The sequence below is a fragment of the Salmo salar genome, chromosome ssa10 (genome assembly GCF_905237065.1).
Source record: "Salmo salar chromosome ssa10, Ssal_v3.1, whole genome shotgun sequence".
In the NCBI taxonomy this organism is placed as follows: domain Eukaryota; kingdom Metazoa; phylum Chordata; class Actinopteri; order Salmoniformes; family Salmonidae; genus Salmo; species Salmo salar.
This window is the reverse complement of record NC_059451.1, coordinates 120219352-120244214: the sequence shown is the minus strand read 5'-3', so window position 1 is coordinate 120244214 and position 24863 is coordinate 120219352. Positions and strand designations below refer to the sequence as shown.

Here is a 24863-nt window from a genome sequence, read left to right as displayed (position 1 = left end):
CAGTCCAGCAGGAGTCAGGCTGGATGATAAGAGGGTGTGATTTAAAAACTCCCTGACAGTCTTGATGATATACTTTGTCGTAAATGATCAACTACAGACTGCTATACACACACACAAAGACACACTGGTTCATACCTGAACTTCTGTTATTTATCTGGGTTAATTGATGGGTCAATGACATTCACAAATAACATTTCCGTTTTACTTCCTGAATTGAAATGAAATGTATCCAACTGTGCTGGTCATACAGAAAGACAATGGCCTCCTCCCAAATGGTTCCCTATTCCCTAATATAGATTAACCCTCCCAAATGGTTCCCTATTCCCTAATATAGATTACTATAAACTGAGAGCACTGAAGAGACTGGTAGTGTTATCTCATTGCAGACAAAGTGAACGTCCCAAATGGCCTATTCCCTATGCTGTATACTGTTGACCAGAGCCCTATAGAACCCTATTCCCTATATAGTACACTACTTTTAACCAGAACCCTGTAGAACCCTATTCCCTATATAGTGCACTACTTTAGACCAGGGCCCTATAGAACCCTATTCCCTATATAGTGCACTACTTTTAACCAGAACCCTATAGAACCCTATTCCCTATATATAGTGCACTACTTTTAACCAGAACCCTATTCCCGATATATAGTGCACTACTTTTGACCGGAGCCCTATGGACCCTAGTGCACTATACAGGGACTAGGGTACCATTATTTAGGATCTAAATGGCTTTGTTTAATTGTCTTAAGGGGAAGAGAGAGAAGGGAAATTAGCTTTCCAACAACCGCTTCTGTTATTATGGTATCTCACAGTCTGATAGAGTCATTGTATTGGTGCTGTGTGTGTGTGTGTGAGTGTGTGTGGGTGGGGATCTGTCAAATAAATGTTTATTTATTTACTGAAAACACAATTTTTTATCTTTGAATAAACCAACTGGTCCTCCTTTATTACAAATCCGATTTGCCTAGCTATGCTTTGTTCTCCAGTCTGTGTGTGTGTCCATTATGACATCTGTGATGTTCCCACCACAGTGTGACAACCTCCGTCCAGATGTTGTTCCCCGTTGCATTAAATGGTTCTGCCAGATAGCTCTCTCTACATGGGATACATGGTTCTGCCAGATAGCTCTCTCTATATGGGATACATGGTTCTGCCAGATAGCTCTCTCTATATGGGATACATGGTTCTGCCAGATAGCTCTCTCTATATGGGATACATGGTTCTGCCAGATAGCTGAATCTCTATATGGGATACATGGTTCTGCCAGATAGCTGACTCTCTATATGGGATACATGGTTCTGCCAGATAGCTGACTCTCTATATGGGATACATGGTTCTGCCAGATAGCTCTCTCTACATGGGATACATGGTTCTGCCAGATAGCTCTCTCTATATGGGATACATGGTTCTGCCAGATAACTGACTCTCTATATGGGATACATGGTTCTGCCAGATAGCTGACTCTCTATATGGGATACATGGTTCTGCCAGATAGCTGACTCTCTATATGGGATACATGGTTCTGCCAGATAGCTGACTCTCTATATGGGATACATGGTTCTGCCAGATAGCTGACTCTCTATATGGGATACATGGTTCTGCCAGATAGCTGACTCTCTATATGGGATGCATGGTTCTGCCAGATAACTGACTCTCTATATGGGATACATGGTTCTGCCAGATAGCTGACTCTCTATATGGGATACATGGTTCTGCCAGATAGTTGACTCTCTATATGGGATACATGGTTCTGCCAGATAGCTGACTCTCTACATGGGATACATGGTTCTGCCAGATAGCTGACTCTCTATATGGGATACATGGTTCTGCCAGATAGCTGACTCGCTATATGGGATACATGGTTCTGCCAGATAACTGACTCTCTATATGGGATACATGGTTCTGCCAGATAGCTGACTCTCTATATGGGATACATGGTTCTGCCAGATAGCTGACTCTCTACATGGGATACATGGTTCTGCCAGATAGCTGACTCTCTACATGGGATACATGGTTCTGCCAGATAGCTGACTCTCTACATGGGATACATGGTTCTGCCAGATAACTGACTCTCTATATGGGATACATGGTTCTGCCAGATAGCTGACTCTCTATATGGGATACATGGTTCTGCCAGATAGCTGACTCTCTATATGGGATACATGGTTCTGCCAGATAGCTGACTCTCTATATGGGATACATGGTTCTGCCAGATAGCTGACTCTCTATATGGGATACATGGTTCTGCCAGATAGCTGACTCTCTATAAGGGATACATGGTTCTGCCAGATAGCTGACTCTCTACATGGGATACATGGTTCTGCCAGATAGCTGACTCTCTATATGAGACAATAGTGCCCCCTTCAGTTGTGCTTCTGCCGTTCGGGTCTGGATGGAAGAGTTCTGGACTTGTGCTAAAAACAGAGAGAGATTTTATGAGCCCGATGATGGAGAAATTAAAGATGCGAGTAGTCACACACACACACACACACACACACACACACACACAGTACACACACCGTAAACAAATCACCTATCTTGGGAGGTTTGAGCTTTATTTAGTTGGTAGCCTTTTCCCTGCATCAACCAGTAACTAACTACCTGAAGCTTTTCTACTCACAGAGTTGTTGTTTCCTCATGTGACCACTAGGTGGTACTGTTTTCACATTTTACACTAAAGAAGCCAGCACAATGTTTACAGCCCATGCCTGTCTGCTAGTTGTGAAGAGGTGTGTGTGTGTGTGTGTGCATGCATTAGTGTGTGTCAAGTTGTGTATGGTTCACACTGCAGCTCTTTGCCCAAACTTGAAAAAGGCCTTTAAGGCCTGAAGGACGCAAGGGACAACTCAATTTTCTTCTGACTTCTTTTATTTCTTTAGTCAGTTAGTTAGTTAGTTAATTAGTTCATTAGTTAGTTAGGTTGATAACCTTTAAAGGCAAAACACAAAAATAAATATACATTACTTCAAGTAAGGTCATTTCAAATTAAATATATAATCTTAATGTAGTCATATTATCTAAATTATACTATATTAGACAATTGGTCTCAATTCTCAACACAAATAAACACCTAACTGGCCACAATTTGACACAACAATGTCCATGTTTCTACCGGTTGAGTCTCCAGAATCCTAAATGAGCTGAATGTGTATGGATGAGAGTCTCCTCTTCCGTGAAGGACTTCCAGTGAAATGCTTTTCCACCAAACATTTCACCACCTGCTATCACAAAGGTGCACCTGTATATATGTTCCCCAGGGAAACACAAGCTAATGATGGGTTCCACAATGCATACACTCTTTCACCCCCTGCTGGTGTTTTATCTTTGAAATCAGTTGAAAATCTGAACGCCTTGAATATGAATACCTGTCTTTTGACGCAACAGTGTGTGTGTGATTGCAAGCTTGGAAATGGATGAAAATCAAGTCATCAAACGGTAACAAACCATTTATTTTTGGGGGTTTTTATTCTTAAAAATGACTTGGGATTGATTTTGGGATTGCTTAACAAGTGTCAATCTTGACACACATGACATAGTTCCTGTTGTTGCACTGCCTCCTACCTAGTTCCAACTTCTAGATATACTGTATAACATTATCATCTATAGAGATCAATAAGCTGTCCAGTACGCTATCTATCAATGCTCTAAAGATGATTCTAGATCAACATAGAGAATCTAAAAGCTGCTAAGAGGGATTTATATATATATATTCATATCAATATTGATTATTATTGCATAGGATAATAGCCATGCTATACACAATGCACACTTTAGTTTAGTCAAACACAGCAGTTAGAAGGATTAGGAGGAGTTGTACAATTACATACTAAATTAACTTTATAGAGATTTTTGGGGGGGGATTTCCATTATTTTTCTAAATGTAAAAGTGCATCTCATGAATGAATATCTTTCATATTCCTACATGGAGTTAAGATAAATGTTATTGTTTTCCCTAACAACAGTGGTGAAACTAACCAATACACATTTTAGTGCTGTTTTATTTCTTCATTCTGTGCTGCGACTCTTGCTGTATTTATTATAATTTTTTTAGGTAAGGTGGTTGGATACATACAGGACATGTTAAATATAGGACTTTTCTAATCAAATTTAAAAAAAAAAAAGACAGGGACATTGCAAAGCCCTTACTAAAATGTGAAACCAGATATATAATCTGATAAAATATGAATAAATAAGTAACCAATTTATAAAATGGTATGCAGCAGAATGATAAACTGTACAGATCTACTGTCATACAAGATTATAATTGGTGCCGTTTTTTTCCCCCCTTTTTACATTGCAAAGTCTTTAGCTTCTCATAGTCAACACAAACAGTGATTATCTATCTAAGTAAACAAAAACATGCTGAGTCCCAAGTGGCACCCTATTCTATACCATTCACATTCAAATCTGGACTTTGAAATCATTTACACTCTTTTTCTTTAATCAGGGCCTGATTTAGACCTGGAACACCAGGTAGGTTAAATTCATTAACAGGTAGAACAGAAAAAAACATCAGTTCTACAGACCTCGTATGATACGATTTGAATATTCCTGCCCTATAGAGTGCAGTATTTTTTACCAGAGGCTTTTGGGGGGGGACGACAACTATATAGGGAAATAGAGTGTCATTTGGGACGCAGTCCAAAAAGCCATGTCATGTCTGGACCAAACAGAAAGTTATAATACCTTGCATGCATAACTTCAGAATTAAGTAAAAAATTGGAAAATGATAAGAATTTGATAAGAATAAATAATCAACACAAACAATCAATAAACAGCGACAATCAATAACCGCATGCAGCAACAATGGTTATAATGCTTCATAGTCACTTCATAAATCATTCATAATGTTATGGGAACACGATTCATTGATCACATTCTTCACCCTTATCACACGATAGCTAGATAATCAAATCAGAAGCCATGCCTCATCGTACAATACAGACATTTACAGTAGCTCCTCTTCTTCTTCAGCTCTACGTCGTTTTATTGGCAGATCGATTCTTATTAACACATTTCTATGAATCCCTCTCCTGGTTACCTTCACATGGTGATACATACATGTATAATATGTTATTATCTGTGGAAGGAAAAATAGGAAGCAAGTCATTAGCGTGTAAGTTAAATTGCTTTGGTTGTAATGGCACCACGGTTGGGGATAATTCCATTTTGAATTCAGTCAATTAAGTTTACTTCCTGGATTTATTGAAATGGAATTGACCCCAACCCTGGCAGTTGCACACCACTTTCAGGGACGATTTCATGTATAATATATAACTATTTGTCAGTTTATAATATATAACTCAGAACAGCCTCAATTTGTCAGGGCATGGACTCTACAAAGCGTTCCAAAGGGATGCTGGCCCATGTTGACTCCAGTGCTTCCCACAGTTGTCAAGTTGGCTGGATGTCCTTTGGGTGGTGGACCATTCTTGATAGACACAGGAAACTGTTGAGTGTGGAAAAACCCAGCAGGCTTCCAGTTCTTGACACACTCAAACCGGTGTGCCTGGTACCTACTACCATACCCCGTTTAAAGGCACTTGAATCTATTGTCTTGCCCAATCAACCTCTGAATGGCACACATACACAATCCATGTTTCAATTATCTCAAGGCTTAAAAATCCTTCTTTAATCTGTCTCCTCCCTTTCATCTACACTGATTTAAGGGAATTTAACAGGTGACATCAATAAAGGGATTATAGCTTTCACCTGGATTCACCTGGTCAGTCTGTTGTGGAAAGAGCAGGCGTTCTTATTGTTTTGTCCACTCAGTGTACATCTATCTGTCAGTGGTATTGACGAGATACAGTGTGGTCACAGTTTATTGATAAAGTAGACTAGCTTTGTTTTTCAATATTGATCTCCTGTACAACATGTGGCTATCTGTGGTGATTGACAGGTTATTCATAACATACTGTAGCTACATGATGCAGTAAACAACAACATACAACTGGGTAAACAGATCATATGTATCAAGCTTCTCAGATTAGGAGTGCTGGACTAGGATCAGCCCCCCATCTATGTGATCCTATTAATTGTGTTCTGTAAGCAAAACGATCCTGAAAACGATCTACTGCTTGATACTTCATTTCCTTATCTTGGCATTACCAATAAAAAAAATAAAAAACTTACCAGTGTTCTCAGTTTGTGTTCCTCTGACGAAGGTTCTTGTCTTTGTGATTGTTGGTGGAGTTAGTTTTCCTTCAATAGGATAAACACAGTTAGTCTGGGTTACCATCAAAATAATTCTACTGTAATACACCTTATTGCTAATCACAAATATTACATATACTGATCATTCAAAAGGATTAGAACCCTGCATCTACTGATCATTCAAAAGGGTTAGAACCCTACACCTACTGATCATTCAAAAGGGTTAGAACCCTACACCTACTGATCATTCAAAAGGGTTAGAACCCTACACCTACTGATCATTCAAAAGGGTTAGAACCCTACACCTACTGATCATTCAAAAGGGTTAGAACCCTACATCTACTGATCATTAAAAAGGATTAGAACCCTACATCTACTGATCATTCAAAAGGGTTAGAACCCTACATCTACTGATCATTCAAAAGGGTTAGAACCCTACATCTACTGATCATTAAAACGGATTAGAACCCTACATCTACTGATCATTAAAACGGATTAGAACCCTACATCTACTGATCATTCAAAATGGTTAGAACCCTACATCTACTGATCATTAAAACGGATTAGAACCCTACATCTACTGATCATTCAAAAGGTTTAGAACCCTACATCTACTGATCATTCAAAAGGGTTAGAACCCTACATCTACTGATCATTCAAAAGGGTTAGAACCCTACATCTACTGATCATTAAAAAGGATTAGAACCCTACATCTACTGATCATTAAAAAGGGTTAGAACCCTACATCTACTGATCATTCAAAAGGGTTAGAACCCTACATCTACTGATCATTCAAAAGGGTTAGAACCCTACATCTACTGATCATTCAAAAGGGTTAGAACCCTACATCTACTGATCATTCAAAAGGGTTAGAACCCTACATCTACTGATCATTCAAAAGGGTTAGAACCCTACATCTACTGATCATTCAAAAGGATTAGAACCCTACATCTACTGATCATTCAAAAGGATTAGAACCCTACATCTACTGATCATTAAAAAGAATTAGAACCCTACATCTACTGATCATTAAAAAGAATTAGAACCCTACATCTACTGATCATTAAAAAGGGTTAGAACCCTACATCTACTGATCATTAAAACGGATTAGAACCCTACATCTACTGATCATTAAAACGGATTAGAACCCTACATCTACTGATCATTCAAAAGGTTTAGAACCCTACATCTACTGATCATTAAAAATGATTAGAACCCTACATCTACTGATCATTCAAAAGGGTTAGAACCCTACATCTACTGATCATTAAAAAGGGTTAGAACCCTACATCTACTGATCATTAAAAAGAATTAGAACCCTACATCTACTGATCATTAAAAAGGATTAGAACCCTACATCTACTGATCATTAAAAAGGATTAGAACCCTACATCTACTGATCATTAAAAAGGGTTAGAACCCTACATCTACTGATCATTAAAAAGAATTAGAACCCTACATCTACTGATCATTAAAAAGAATTAGAACCCTACATCTACTGATCATTCAAAAGGATTAGAACCCTACATCTACTGATCATTCAAAAGTTGTTTTAGAGTATTCTGTATGGATGATTCAGAGGCAATGTTGCTGTCAATTAGGAACATTGGAATTAGAAGATCAATTTCAGTTTACTTTCTGAATTCAAATAGAGTTGAGCCTAATCCTGATATACAGTGGTTTACAGAAACAGATAAAGCATGGAAATACTAGAGCAAAACACATAGACTTCTAACTAAAGAAATGATTTTAACATAGATGTACTTACATTGGTCCAGCTGGTTCGTCATCTGATTGCACAAAGGGAAAATATGGAGAAATTAAGACAAATGAAGAAGATGGTGCACGCTGATGGTGAAATGGCAATTGTTTTGGTAGAAAGTATGTCTAAAAAGAAACAATGTGTTACAGTGGTAATATGACTGTAACATCTTGTCTGGTTGGAGGCTTGGTCGTATGATGTTCAAAGACAGTTCTGCATGTTCCATAGTTCCATCATTCTGGAATTTAACTTAGTTCCATAAGTGGAATTAAAGGGTAATTTCACATATTCATAATCTCCAGCAACACTCCAACATCAACATGCAGTATGTGAAAATGGTGCGTTTTTATGTTTAGTAGTAAACAAAACAAAAATGAGGGAGATGAGTTGTTTCCAATGACATCGGTGTACATCTTTTGATTTTAAACAATTATGAGTATGCATTGACTACTAATTGCATACTAATTGTCTACTAGTTGTCCACTAAATGTCTACATATTGGTTGATGATGTCATTCAAAACACTTATCTTGATTAAGGCAGCCCCCCCGTACCTCTCTGATTCAGAGGGGTTGGGTTAAATGTGGAAGACACATTTCAGTTGAAGGCATTCAGTTGTACAACTAACTAGGTATCCCCCCCTTTCCCTGTACAACTGACTAGGTATCCCCCCTTTCCCTATACAACTGACTAGGTATCCCCCCTTTCCCTATACAACTGACTAGGTATCCCCCCTTTTCCTGTACAACTGACTAGGTATCCCCCTCTTTCCCTGTACAACTGACTAGGTATCCCCCTTTCCCTATACAACTGACTAGGTATCCCCCCTTTCCCTGTACAACTGACTAGGTATCCCCCCTTTCCCTGTACAACTGACTAGGTATCCCCCCTTTCCCTGTACAACTGACTAGGTATCCCCCCTTTCCCTGTACAACTGACTAGGTATCCCCCCTTTCCCTGTACAACTGACTAGGTATCCCCCCTTTCCCTGTACAACTGACTAGGTATCCCCCCTTTCCCTGTACAACTGACTAGGTATCCCCCCTTTCCCTGTACAACTGACTAGGTATCCCCCTTTCCCTGTACAACTGACAAGGTATCCCCCCTTTCCCTGTACAACTGACTAGGTATCCCCCCTTTCCCTATACAACTGACTAGGTATCCCCCTTTCCCTGTACAACTGACTAGGTATCCCCCCTTTCCCTGTACAACTGACTAGGTATCCCCCCTTTCCCTGTACAACTGACTAGGTATCCCCCTTTCCCTGTACAACTGACTAGGTATCCCCCCCTTTCCCTGTACAACTGACTAGGTATCCCCCCTTTCCCTGTACAACTGACTAGGTATCCCCCCTTTCCCTATACAACTGACTAGGTATCCCCCTTTCCCTGTACAACTGACTAGGTATCCCCCTTTCCCTGTACAACTGACAAGGTATCCCCCCCTTTCCCTGTACAACTGACTAGGTATCCCCCCCTTTCCCTATACAACTGACTAGGTATCCCCCTTTCCCTGTACAACTGACTAGGTATCCCCCCTTTCCCTGTACAACTGGCTAGGTATCCCCCCCTTTCCCTGTACAACTGACTAGGTATCTCCCCTTTCCCTATACAACTGACTAGGTATCCCCCCTTTCCCTGTACAACTGACTAGGTATCCCCCCCTTTCCCTGTACAACTGACTAGGTATCCCCCCTTTCCCTATACAACTGACTAGGTATCACCCTTTCCCTGTACAACTGACTAGGTATCCCCCCTTTCCCTGTACAACTGGCTAGGTATCCCCCCCTTTCCCTGTACAACTGACTAGGTATCTCCCCTTTCCCTGTACAACTGACTAGGTATCCCCCCTTTCCCTATACAACTGACTAGGTATCCCCCCCTTTCCCTATACAACTGACTAGGTATCCCCCCTTTCCCTATACAACTGACTAGGTATCCCCCCTTTCCCTATACAACTGACTAGGTATCCCCCTTTCCCTATACAACTGACTAGGTATCCCCCCTTTCCCTGTACAACTGACTAGGTATCCCCCCTTTCCCTATACAACTGACTAGGTATCCCCCTTTCCCTATACAACTGACTAGGTATCCCCCTTTCCCTATACAACTGACTAGGTATCCCCCTTTCCCTATACAACTGACTAGGTATCCCCCCTTTCCCTATACAACTGACTAGGTATCCCCCCTTTCCCTATACAACTGACTAGGTATCCCCCCTTTCCCTATACAACTGACTAGGTATCCCCCCTTTCCCTATACAACTGACTAGGTATCCCCCCTTTCCCTATACAACTGACTAGGTATCCCCCTTTCCCTATACAACTGACTAGGTATCCCCCCTTTCCCTATACAACTGACTAGGTATCCCCCTTTCCCTATACAACTGACTAGGTATCCCCCCTTTCCCTGTACAACTGACTAGGTATCCCCCCTTTCCCTGTACAACTGACTAGGTATCCCCCCTTTCCCTATACAACTGACTAGGTATCCCCCCTTTCCCTATACAACTGACTAGGTATCCCCCCTTTCCCTGTACAACTGACTAGGTATCCCCCCTTTCCCTATACAACTGACTAGGTATCCCCCCTTTCCCTGTACAACTGACTAGGTATCCCCCCTTTCCCTGTACAACTGACTAGGTATCCCCCTTTCCCTGTACAACTGACTAGGTATCCCCCCTTTCCCTATACAACTGACTAGGTATCCCCCTTTCCCTGTACAACTGACTAGGTATCCCCCCCTTTCCCTGTACAACTGACTAGGTATCCCCCCTTTCCCTGTACAACTGACTAGGTATCCCCCCTTTCCCTATACAACTGACTAGGTATCCCCCCTTTCCCTATACAACTGACTAGGTATCCCCCTTTCCCTGTACAACTGACTAGGTATCCCCCTTTCCCTGTACAACTGACTAGGTATCCCCCCTTTCCCTATACAACTGACTAGGTATCCCCCCTTTCCCTATACAACTGACTAGGTATCCCCCCCTTTCCCTGTACAACTGACTAGGTATCCCCCCCTTTCCCTGTACAACTGACTAGGTATCCCCTCCTTTCCCTGTACAACTGACTAGGTATCCCCCTCTTTCCCTATACAACTGACTAGGTATCCCCCCTTTCCCTATACAACTGACTAGGTATCCCCCCTTTCCCTGTACAACTGGCTAGGTATCCCCCTCTTTCCCTGTACAACTGACTAGGTATCCCCCCCTTTCCCTATACAACTGACTAGGTATCCCCCCTTAACCTGTACAACTGACTAGGTATCCCCCCTTTCCCTATACAACTGACTAGGTATCCCCCCCTTAACCTGTACAACTGACTAGGTATCCCCCCTTTCCCTATACAACTGACTAGGTATCCCCCTTTCCCTATACAACTGACTAGGTATCCCCCCTTTCCCTGTACAACTGACTAGGTATCCCCCCTTTCCCTATACAACTGACTAGGTATCCCCCTTTCCCTGTACAACTGACTAGGTATCCCCCCCTTTCCCTATACAACTGACTAGGTATCCCCCCTTTCCCTGTACAACTGACTAGGTATCCCCCCTTTCCCTGTACAACTGACTAGGTATCCCCCCTTTCCCTGTACAACTGACTAGGTATCCCCCCTTTCCCTATACAACTGACTAGGTATCCCCCCTTTCCCTGTACAACTGACTAGGTATCCCCCTCTTTCCCTGTACAACTGACTAGGTATCCCCCCTTTCCCTATACAACTGACTAGGTATCCCCCCTTTCCCTATACAACTGACTAGGTATCCCCCCTTTCCCTATACAACTGACTAGGTATCCCCCCTTTCCCTGTACAACTGACTAGGTATCCCCCTTTCCCTATACAACTGACTAGGTATCCCCCCTTTCCCTATACAACTGACTAGGTATCCCCCCCTTTCCCTCTCTCTTTTTAACTACAAAACATAGAAACACGCCATTTTCACATATGTAGATGTTGGGGTGGTGCTGGAGACGATGAATATGAAGTTGAAACATTATCTAAATGTCCCTTTAAATTCCATAAGTGAATGAACTAAACATAATCTCATAACCATGCTGATGGAATGGAAGCTCAGGTAAACAAGTTAAATAGAGAGTAGACACTATGCTGAATGGAAGCCATCTTAAAACTTAGCATGAGATGGACAATCACAGCCACAATTAACACCAAATGCAGTCAAAAAGAGCCATAAAACCAACAACAACCATGGGATGAGAAAGTGATTATGAAATTCAAGCAGAGCAGATGCAAGTTTAAAATTCACTTTTGTTACAAACATACCATATCATGCATAGGCAGACAAACTGCTCACAAAAAAAGTCTATTCACGCACTGCATTGAAATCGACCAGCACAGAGAAAACAATATTTGTCTTGTGAGGCTAAGTTGGTAGTGCATGGTGCTTGCAAAGCCAAGGAGTGTGGGTTCGATTCCTGCTGGGGCTACCCATACAAAAAATGTACGTACACATGACTGTAAGTCACTTTTTATTAAACCGTCTCCTACATGGCATGTATTATATTATATTATATCATATTAATTGACTCTTTACAAAGGTATATTATGCTCCTAGCATAAACTACAGAATACAATACATTCAAAACTGAAGATACCCTTGAAGGTGACCTTGGCACAATATACCATTTTTTTGTTTGTTTATGTAAGCTCGGAGTCTTTGACTGAGAAACTCCATAGAGAAGTAGCCTAAGCAACAAGTTAAGATGCATATTATACTTTAAGGATTCTAAAGAAAACCTAGCGAGCAAAACTGGTGATATGACCAGATAACAACCAAAATATGACGTCTTGATGACATTTTGATGCCGTCAGTAAAAAGAAAACGTCTTTACAGTGACCATTTAGTTGTAAACTGGTGATATGACCAGATAACAACCAAAATATGACGTCTTGATGACATCTTGATGCCGTCAGTAAAAAAAAAACCAAAAAACGTCTTTACAGAGACCGTTTAGTTGTAAAAACTGGTAATATGACCAGATAACAACCAAAATATGACGTCTTGATGACATCTTGATGCCGTCAGTAAAAAAAAAAACCAAAAACGTCTTTACAGAGACCATTTAGTCGTAAACTGGTAATATGACAATCTTCCCAACAACAAAAATCAGTTTACAACCAGAAAATTACGTCTGTTTGACGTCTCGTGCCAAATGTTGCCCACTGTGGATAGATGCATGTAGATAATGTTGTGTGAATGTATCCTGGGGTCAGATTTGCAGTCTTGGCCAATATCCTATGGTACAACAACCATGGGAGTTAGCTGAACAACACAGACAGCTCTGGGGCCAGGCATAGTATGTTACAGATGCTGATTGAAACTCAAGAGGCATGCAGGAGTCTCTCACTTACCAAACATAGGTTAGGTTATGCAATTTGGGAAAGAGGCGGGGAAAATATTACACAGTAATACCCTACTTGTATACTCTAAACTTGTCTTAGCACTGCTAATATATATTAACTAAGGGTGTGTGTGTGTGTGTGCGTGTTAGACCTTCACAGTAGACATCTGCTCTGTCGTTACCTGACACTATGCTGGTTGCACCTGCACTCAATAATTCAGTCTGAGTAGCTTCACCCAACAGGCGAACGCTCACACACACACACACACACACACACACACACACACACACACACACACACACAACACACAACACACAACACAGTTGCTGTAGGACACACCTTGTCAAGACAATCTCAGTGATAGAATATTCATGGTTAATATGACACTGTAGCCAACAGGGAAGTGTCTATTATTAACGACTGCTGAAGGGCCTTGGCTTGCTCCCCAAATGGCACCCTGTTCCCTATATACAGAGCCCTATAGGCCCACTGTCCAAAGTAGTGCACTATAAAGGGAATAAGGTACCATTTGAAACGCATGTCCTTGTCTTGTTTGTCCTCGTGCTTCTCATTCAGGTAGGCCAGCTGGGACCATGTTAGGCCAGCTGGGACCATGTTAGGCCAGCTGGGACCATGTTAGGCCAGCTGGGACCATGTTAGGCCAGCTGGGACCATGTTAGGCCAGCTGGGACCATGTTAGGCCAGCTGGGACAATGTTAGGCCAGCTGAGACCATGTTAGGCCAGCTGGGACCATGTTAGGCCAGCTGAGACCATGTTAGGCCAGCTGGGACCATGTTAGGCCAGCAGGCCAGCTGGACCATGTTAGGCCAGCTGGGACAATGTTAGGCCAGCTGGGACCATGTTAGGCCAGCTGGGACCATGTTAGGCCAGCTGAGATAATGTTAGCAAGGTAGTAGTCCCTGCTCACTGTTTGTTAATATGAGGGTAAACCCTGAACACCGTGGGTTAATAGTAGGATAAACCCTGAACGCTGTGGGTAAACTAAGATTACTTGGGTTAGCCCTCCACTGGTTGTTAGGTCAACAGCTGGATGGCAAGGATTCATATATATACAGAGAGAACTATAGTATGTTTTTAAAATGTTGTAATATCTACAGCACTGAAGAACGTCGACTATTGTTTTTCTACACTTTGCAAACAATTCATTATTTGAAAATGGGCTATCTGCAAACTATACTTGACCACAAAAACAAATAAAAACATTAAAATGAGAACAAACCAAAAAATCAAAATGGCCGCCATGACTGATATGGTCTCAGACTCCTGACTCACCGTCTTGTATGTCGTCTGGCTTCTTGCGTTTTTCGTAGACCACAATGATGATGACCAGGATGATGACTTCGGCCAGGACGCCCAGCAGAGGCCAAAGCCAGGCCAGGTAGCTCCGGACCCGCAGCACAGACACCACGGAAGAGGTGCCGATCATGTTGGTGGCGTTACACTGATACTCTCCCGGGTCAGAGCCGATGTCCAGGTTGATGATGCTCAGCTCAGTGTAGTTATCTTTGTTGTTAATGAAGAAACGGCCGGAGGAGTTTTCAATGTCCTGGGGGGAGAGGGGGAGAAGGGTGATTATGGTATGTGTATGGTATGTGTATGTGTGCGCATGTGTGAGAATGTTCTGGGAGAAGAAAAAACACAAAAACTACAACAACCACCACCACCACCACAACAACAACCACAACAACAACCACCACAACAACAACAACCACAACAACAACCACCACAACAACAACAACCACAACCACCACAACAACCACCACCACAACCACCACAACAACAACCACAACCACAACAACAACCACCACAACCACCACAACAACCACCACCACAACCACCACCACAACAACCACAACAACCACCACAACAACAACCACCACAACAACAACCACCACAACAACCACCACCACCACCACAACCACCACAACCACCACCACCACCACCACCACCACCACCACCACAACAACCACCACAACAACCACCACAACAACCACCACAACAACAACAACCACCACCACCACAACAACCACCACAACCACCACAACCACCACCACAACCACCACCACCACCACAACCACCACCACCACCACCACCACCACCACAACCACCACCACCACCACCACCACAACAACCACCACAACAACCACAACAACAACAAGACGTACTGTGTAAAACCCATTGTCCAGTTTGTGCCAGGTCCAGATAGGGTAGGGGTAGCCAGTGGCCTTACAGTAGAGCAGGGCCTTCTGGCCCTCGTTCTTATTGTCACTACGCTTGTAGCCTGTGATGTCAGGACCAGCTGGAATGAGGGCACAACCAATCAGAACAAAGGAAAGCAAAAACAAAGAATAATGTATGTTATCACATAAAAAAGTCTCAGGGCTAGTGTTCCAAATGGTGTATTTACTTTCAAAAGGGCCCACAGGGTTCTCTGGTCAAAAGTAGTGCAATATGTAGGGAATAGGGTACCATTTGGAATGCACAGAATGAAGGCAATGCCAGTTTTACTATTAATACAATGTTATCACATAATTAAGCAGTAAGGCACGAGGGGGTGTGGTATATTGGCCATATACCACAAACCTGTGAGGTGCCTTATTGCTTTTATAAACTGGTTACCAACGTAATTAGAGCAGCAAAAATACATGTTTTGTCAATACCCATGGTATACAGTCTGATATACCACGGCTGTCAGCCAATCAGCATTCAGGGCTCGAACCAGCCAGTTTATAATACTGCTTTAGTGCTTGTATTCCAAATAGCACCCCGTTCCTTAATTATGGGCCTGGTTAAAAGTAGTGCTCTATATAGGGAATAGGGTGCCACTGGGGAGGTATAGTGCACTATATAGGGAATAGGGTGCCACTGGGGAGGTATAGTGCACTATATAGAGAATAGGGTGCCACTGGGGAGGTATAGTGCGCTATATAGGGAATAGGGTGCCACTGGGGAGGTATAGTGCACTCTATAGAGAATAGGGTGCCACTGGGGAGGTATAGTGCACTATATAGGGAATAGGGTGCCACTGGGGAGGTATAGTGCACTATATAGGGAATAGGGTGCCACTGGGGAGGTATAGTGCACTATATAGGGAATAGGGTGCCACTGGGGAGGTATAGTGCACTATATAGGGAATAGGGTGCCACTGGGGAGGCACCCAATGAAGGCAATGACAGTTTTACATTTACATTTTACATTTTAGTCATTTAGCAGACGCTCTTATCCAGAGCGACTTACAGTAGTGAATGCATACATTTCATACATTTTTTCCCGTACTGGTCCCCCGTGGGAATCGAACCCACAACCCAGGTGTTGCAAACACCATGCTCTACCAACTGAGCCACACGGGACCAACTGAGCCACACGGGTTTTACTAATAATACGTTATCTCATAATAAAGTCTCATGGTGTGTTAACATCAGGGTTGGGGTCAATTCTATTTTGAATTCTGTCAATACAGGAAGTAAACTGAAACTATGGAGTGCCCTATTAGATATATACATTCACAGGACAGAGTATTAGGTACACCACCATGTTCACGAAAATGGATTGCTCCTACAGATAGTGAGTCATGTGACCGTGGCTTGCTATATAAAAGCAGGCAGACAGGCATCGAGGCATTCAGTTACTGTTTGATTGAACGTTAGAACGGGCAAAACGATTGACTGTAAGTGACTGAGCTGTTCCAGGCCCACCGGTTCTAGTATCTCAGAAATGGACACCCTCCTGGGCTTTTCACACACGACATTGTCTAAGGGTTTACTGAGAATGGTGAGACGAACACAAAACATCCAGTCAGCGGCAGTCCTGTGGGTGAAAACAGCTTGTTGATGAGACAGGTCGAAGGAGAATGGCAAGAATGGTGCACGCTAACAGGCCCGTCCACAAACTGGTCTGACGAATCACGGTTCATGTTGCGTCATGCTGATGGCAGAGTCAGGATTTGGCGAAAGCAGCAAGAATCCATGGACCCATCCTGCCTGGTGTCAACAGTACATACAGGCTGGTGGTGGTAGTGTACTGGTGTGAGGAACGATACCAATCAATTGATACGAATTGGTACATTTCGATTTTTACATCAACAGATAAAAATTAAGAGAAACAATGAAACTCAATAAAATTATCTTTCACAAAAATGTTGGTATATTGTCCCATACAATAATCTGCACACTTCATTTGTTGTTGCCAAATGTTTTTTGTTTGTTATATTTCATTTGCTGACCCCACTGCAATTCCCCCGTGACCCCACTAGGGGTTGCAACCCGACTGTGAATACCACTGACTTAGTGTAATGATCAGCCTTTGCACGATCTTGCAGACGTACACTCTCTGCTATCACTTTGTGTTGTATACAGACTACTGTTATTGTATACGGACTACTGTTATTATATACAGAATACTGTTATTATATACTGAATACAGTTATTGTATACAGACTACTGTTATTGTATACAGACTACTGTTATTGTATACAGACTACCGTTATTCTATACAGACTACTGTTATTATATACAGAATACAGTTATTATATACAGAATACAGTTATTATATACAGAATACAGTTATTATATACAGAATACAGTTATTGTATACAGACTACTGTTATTGTATATGGACTACTGTTATTGTATACAAAATACTGTTATTGTATACGGAATACTGTTATTGTATACAGAATACTGTTATTGTCAACAGAATACAGTTATTGTCAACAGAATACAGTTATTGTCAACAGAATACAGTTATTGTATACTGAATACAGTTATTGTATACAGACTACTGTTATTGTCAACAGAATACAGTTATTGTATACTGAATACAGTTATTGTGTACGAATACAGTTATTGTATTCAGGAAGCGGCATACAGTTATTGTCACACAGGAAGCGGCGCAGGTCCTAATCCAGGCATTTGTCATCTCCCGTCTGGATTACTGCAACTCGCTGTTGGCTGGGCTCCCTGCCTGTGCCATTAAACCCCTACAACTCATCCAGAACACCGCAGCCCGTCTGGTGTTCAACCTTCCCAAGTTCTCTCACGTCATCCCGGTCCTCCGCTCTCTCCACTGGCTTCCAGTTGAAGCTCGCATCCGCTACAAGACCATGGTGATTGCCTACGGAGCTGTGAAGGGAACGGCACCTCCATACCTTCAGGCTCTGATCAGTCCCTACACCCAAACAAGGGCACTGCGTTCATCCACCTCTGGCCTGCTGGCCCCCCTACCTCTGAGGAAGCACAGTTCCCGCTCAGCCCAGTCAAAACTGTTCGCTGCTCTGGCACCCCAATGGTGGAACAAGCTCCCTCACGACGCCAGGACAGCGGAGTCAATCACCACCTTCCGGAGACACCTGAAACCCCACCTCTTTAAGGAATACCTAGGATAGGATAAAGTAATCCTTCTACCCCCCCCCCCCCCCTTAAAAGATTTAGATGTACTATTGTAAAGTGGTTGTTCCACTGGATATCATAAGGTGAATGCACCAATTTGTAAGTCGCTCTGGAAAAGAGCATCTGCTAAATAACTTAAATGTAAATGTAATTGTGTACGAATACAGTTATTGTGTACGAATACAGTTATTTTGTACGAATACAGTTATTGTGTACGAATACAGTTCTTGTATACAAAATACAGTTATTATATATGACTACAGTTATTGTATACAGCATACAGTTATTATATATGACTACAGTTATTGTACACAGAATATAGTTCTTGTATACAGAATACAGTTATTATATACAGAATACAGTTATTATATACAGAATACAGTTATTGTATTCAAAATACAGTTATTGTATACGACAACAGTTATTGTATATGGCGTACAGTTCAGTTTCAGTGAGAGTTAACCGCCTTGATACTAGTAACATTTGTAAAGGAATTACTACTCTGCTCTGAAATCACTCTGTGAATAAATAAATACTGTGGCATCCATTTATCAGTTACATTGTTTTACATTTTTGTCATTTAGCAGACACTCTTATCCAGAGAGACTTACGGGCGCAATTAGGGTTAAGTGGCTTGCTCAAGGGCACATAGACAGATTTTTCACATAGTTGGCTCGGGGATTCAAACCAATTACCTTTCGGTTACTGCCAGCGAAACGAGCTAGGGATGATTCTCTGACTCTGATGCAGAGTGGATGGATAGAGCCTTATAGTAATCCTCCAATCAGACAGACCAGCCACCATCTGCTACCTCTGAGCTGTCCCTCTACTGGTTAGATAGAAACTGTAGATAGGCTGCCATTTGGAACGCTGGGACATTTAAATTCAGATCACTACAAGGCCTTCACATGACAGACCAAAGAGGTCAAAGGCTTATGTGGTAGATAGGTTAACGTGTCATCTCAAAATATCACAGTAGATATTCAACACTGGTTGGGAGTCGTAGCCTGCTGTAGTCTACCTTTAATCTTGATGGAGTCCTTGGCAGAAGGAGGGCACATAGAAGGGCCTCTACTGTGTCACATAGAAGGGCCTCTACTGTGCCACATAGAAGGGCCTCTACTGTGTCACATAGAAGGGCCTCTACTGTGTCACATAGAAGGGCCTCTACTGTGTCACATAGAAGGGCCTCCACTGTGTCACATAGAAGGGCCTCTACTGTGTCACATAGAAGGGCCTCCACTGTGTCACATAGAAGGGCCTCTACTGTGTCACATAGAAGGGCCTCTACTGTGTCACATAGAAGGGCCTCTACTGTGTCACATCACAGGGCCTCTACTGTGTCACATCAAAGGGCCTCTACTGTGTCACATCACAGGGCCTCTACTGTGTCACATCGAAGGGCCTCTACTGTGTCACATCGAAGGGCCTCTACTGTGTCACATCGAAGGGCCTCTACTGTGTCACATCGAAGGGCCTCTACTGTGTCACATCGAAGGGCCTCTACTGTGTCACATCGAAGGGCCTCCACTGTGTCACATCACAGGGCCTCTACTGTGTCACATCACAGGGCCTCTACTGTGTCACATCACAGGGCCTCTACTGTGTCACATCACAGGGCCTCTACTGTGTCACATCGAAGGGCCTCTACTGTGTCACATCGAAGGGTCTCTACTGTGTCACATCGAAGGGCCTCTACTGTGTCACATCGAAGGGCCTCTACTGTGTCACATCGAAGGGCCTCTACTGTGCCACATGGAAGGGCCTCTACTGTGCCACATCGAAGGGCCTCTACTGTGCCATATAGAAGGGCCTCTACTGTGCCATATAGAAGGGCCTCTACTGTGCCATATAGAAGGTCCTCTACTGTGCCATATAGAAGGGCCTCTACTGTGCCACATCAAAGGGCCTCTACTGTGCCACATCAAAGGGCCTCTACTGTGCCACATCAAAGGGCCTCTACTGTGCCACATCAAAGGGCCTCTACTGTGCCACATCAAAGGGCCTCTACTGTGCCACATCAAAGGGCCTCTACTGTGCCACATCAAAGGGCCTCTACTGTGCCACATCAAAGGGCCTCTACTGTGCCACATAGAAGGGCCTCTACTGTGCCACATAGAAGGGCCTCTACTGTGCCACATAGAAGGGCCTCTACTGTGCCACATAGAAGGTCCTCTACTGTGCCACATAGAAGGGCCTCTACTGTGCCACATAGAAGGGCCTCTACTGTGCCACATAGAAGGGCCTCTACTGTGTCACATAGAAGGGCCTCTACTGTGCCACATAGAAGGGCCTCTACTGTGTCACATAGAAGGGCCTCTACTGTGTCACATCGAAGGGCCTCTACTGTGTCACATCGAAGGGCCTCTACTGTGTCACATCGAAGGGCCTCTACTGTGTCACATCACAGGGCCTCTACTGTGTCACATCACAGGGCCTCTACTGTGTCACATCACAGGGCCTCTACTGTGTCACATCACAGGGCCTCTACTGTGTCACATCGAAGGGCCTCTACTGTGTCACATCGAAGGGCCTCTACTGTGTCACATCGAAGGGCCTCTACTGTGTCACATCGAAGGGCCTCTACTGTGTCACATCGAAGGGCCTCTACTGTGTCACATCGAAGGGCCTCTACTGTGTCACATCGAAGGGCCTCTACTGTGTCACATCGAAGGGCCTCTACTGTGCCACATGGAAGGGCCTCTACTGTGCCACATCGAAGGGCCTCTACTGTGCCATATAGAAGGGCCTCTACTGTGCCATATAGAAGGGCCTCTACTGTGCCATATAGAAGGTCCTCTACTGTGCCACATAGAAGGGCCTCTACTGTGCCACATAGAAGGGCCTCTACTGTGCCACATAGAAGGGCCTCTACTGTGTCACATAGAAGGGCCTCTACTGTGCCACATAGAAGGGCCTCTACTGTGTCATATAGAAGGGCCTCTACTGTGCCACATCAAAGGGCCTCTACTGTGTTATATAGAAGGGCCTCTACTGTGTCATATAGAAGGGCCTCTACTGTGTCATATAGAAGGGCCTCTACTGTGTCACATAGAAGGGCCTCTACTGTGTCACATAGAAGGGCCTCTACTGTGCCACATAGAAGGGCCTCTACTGTGCCACATAGAAGGGCCTCTACTGTGCCACATAGAAGGGCCTCTACTGTGTCACATAGAAGGGCCTCTACTGTGTCACATAGAAGGGCCTCTACTGTGCCACATAGAAGGGCCTCTACTGTGCCACATAGAAGGGCCTCTACTGTGCCACATAGAAGGGCCTCTACTGTGCCACATAGAAGGGCCTCTACTGTGCCACATAGAAGGGCCTCTACTGTGCCACATAGAAGGGCCTCTACTGTGCCACATAGAAGGGCCTCTACTGTGCCACATAGAAGGGCCTCTACTGTGCCACATAGAAGGGCCTCTACTGTGCCACATAGAAGGGCCTCTACTGTGCCACATAGAAGGGCCTCTACTGTGCCACATAGAAGGGCCTCTACTGTGCCACATAGAAGGGCCTCTACTGTGCCACATAGAAGGGCCTCTACTGTGCCACATAGAAGGGCCTCTACTGTGCCACATAGAAGGGCCTCTACTGTGCCACATAGAAGGGCCTCTACTGTGCCACATAGAAGGGCCTCTACTGTGCCACATAGAAGGGCCTCTACTGTGCCACATAGAAGGGCCTCTACTGTGTCACATAGAAGGGCCTCTACTGTGCCACATAGAAGGGCCTCTACTGTGTCACATAGAAGGGCCTCTACTGTGTCACATAGAAGGGCCTCTACTGTGTCACATAGAAGGGCCTCTACTGTGTCACATAGAAGGGCCTCTACTGTGTCACATAGAAGGGCCTCTACTGTGTCACATAGAAGGGCCTCTACTGTGTCACATAGAAGGGCCTCTACTGTGTCACATAGAAGGGCCTCTACTGTGTCACATAGAAGGGCCTCTACTGTGTCACATAGAAGGGCCTCTACTGTGTCACATAGAAGGGCCTCTACTGTGTCACATCAAAGGGCCTCTACTGTGTCACATCAAAGGGCCTCTACTGTGCCACATCAAAGGGCCTCTACTGTGCCACATCAAAGGTCCTCTACTGTGTTATATAGAAGGGCCTCTACTGTGCCACATCAAAGGTCCTCTACTGTGTTATATAGAAGGGCCTCTACTGTGTCATATAGAAGGGCCTCTACTGTGTCATATAGAAGGGCCTCTACTGTGTCATATAGAAGGGCCTCTACTGTGTCATATAGAAGGGCCTCTACTGTGTCATATAGAAGGGCCTCTACTGTGTCATATAGAAGGGCCTCTACTGTGTCACATAGAAGGGCCTCTACTGTGTCACATAGAAGGGCCTCTACTGTGTCACATAGAAGGGCCTCTACTGTGTCACATAGAAGGGCCTCTACTGTGTCACATAGAAGGGCCTCTACTGTGTCACATAGAAGGGCCTCTACTGTGTCACATAGAAGGGCCTCTACTGTGTCATATAGAAGGGCCTCTACTGTGTCACATAGAAGGGCCTCTACTGTGTCACATAGAAGGGCCTCTACTGTGTCACATAGAAGGGCCTCTACTGTGTCACATAGAAGGGCCTCTACTGTGTCACATAGAAGGGCCTCTACTGTGTCACATAGAAGGGCCTCTACTGTGTCACATAGAAGGGCCTCTACTGTGTCACATAGAAGGGCCTCTACTGTGTCACATAGAAGGGCCTCTACTGTGTCACATAGAAGGGCCTCTACTGTGTCACATAGAAGGGCCTCTACTGTGTCACATAGAAGGGCCTCTACTGTGTCACATAGAAGGGCCTCTACTGTGTCACATAGAAGGGCCTCTACTGTGTCACATAGAAGGGCCTCTACTGTGTCACATAGAAGGGCCTCTACTGTGTCACATAGAAGGGCCTCTACTGTGTCACATCAAAGGGCAGTATCAAATCCGTACTTCCATTACCAAGGAGTTGTTATTTTCATCTCAGTGGTGGTGTAGGCACACTGTGTCAAACCTGTCGAAGGCGTTATTTCTAGGACGATATGACAGTGCTGTTTAAAGATGACACATAAATGTGGCCATGGGCAGTCTATTAGGTCATCGTAGCATCCTTGAATGATTCATGTGAATGATTCATCGGTCTAGGATCAATCATAGTCATTACTATTCAACACTGGTGGGTGATTCATGTGAATGATTCATCGGTCTAGGATCAATCATAGTCCTTACTGTTCAACCCTGGTGGGTGGGAGTCGTACTGTACCTTTAATCTCGATGGTGGCGTTAGCAGGCGGAGCCATATTAAAGGTGTAGACACACATGTATTCCCCTGCATCCTCTCCTCTGGGCTTCTTCAGGCTGTATTTACACAAAACAAACACCACAAGACTATCAACCCTCTAGTCGAAACAGTGTTCTGTTCTACAGTGTTCAGTTCTACAGTGTTCAGTTCTACAGTGTTCTGTTCTACAGTGTTCTGTTCTACAGTGTTTAGTTCTACAGTGTTCTGTTCTACAGTGTTTGGTTCTACAGTGTTTTGTTCTACAGTGTTTTGTTCTACAGTGTTCTGTTCTACAGTGTTTGGTTCTACAGTGTTCTGTTCTACAGTGTTTAGTTCTACAGTGTTCTGTTCTACAGTGTTCTGTTCTACAGTGTTCTGTTCTACAGTGTTCTGTTCTACAGTGTTTGGTTCTACAGTGTTTGGTTCTACAGTGTTTTGTTCTACAGTGTTCTGTTCTACAGTGTTTGGTTCTACAGTGTTTAGTTCTAGTGTTTTGTTCTACAGTGTTCTGTTCTACAGTGTTCTGTTCTACAGTGTTCTGTTCTACAGTGTTCTGTTCTACAGTGTTCTGTTCTACAGTGTTTGGTTCTACAGTGTTCTGTTCTACAGTGTTCTGTTCTACAGTGTTCTGTTCTACAGTGTTCTGTTCTACAGTGTTCTGTTCTACAGTGTTCTGTTCTACAGTGTTCTGTTCTACAATATTTAGTTCTACAGTGTTCAGTTCTACAGTGTTCAGTTCTACAGTGTTCTGTTCTACAGTGTTCTGTTCTACAGTGTTCTGTTCTACAGTGTTCTGTTCTACAATATTTAGTTATACAGTGTTCAGTTCTACAGTGTTCTGTTCTACAGTGTTCTGTTCTACAGTATTTAGTTCTAGTGTTTTGTTCTACAGTGTTC

General features: G+C 43.5%; 1 protein-coding gene across 3 annotated transcripts in view; it reads right to left on the bottom strand.

Moving 5' to 3' along the window:
- Positions 1-2851: 2851 nt before the first annotated feature.
- LOC106579049 (neuroplastin) overlaps positions 2852-24863 on the bottom strand; it is a 51378-nt gene continuing 29366 nt past the window's right edge. For 2 of the 3 annotated variants that reach the window (XM_045688555.1, XM_045688557.1), the window contains 6 exons: positions 23949-24043; positions 15468-15601; positions 14575-14848; positions 7926-7947; positions 6137-6205; positions 2852-5081 (listed from right to left, as the gene is read on the bottom strand). In XM_045688555.1, coding sequence (XP_045544511.1) covers positions 6145-6205; positions 7926-7947; positions 14575-14848; positions 15468-15601; positions 23949-24043 — 586 coding nt within the window. In that variant the 3' untranslated portion in view covers positions 2852-5081; positions 6137-6144. The remainder of the gene's footprint in view (positions 5082-6136; positions 6206-7925; positions 7948-14574; positions 14849-15467; positions 15602-23948; positions 24044-24863) is intronic. The other variant, XM_045688556.1, reaches the window with a different exon arrangement.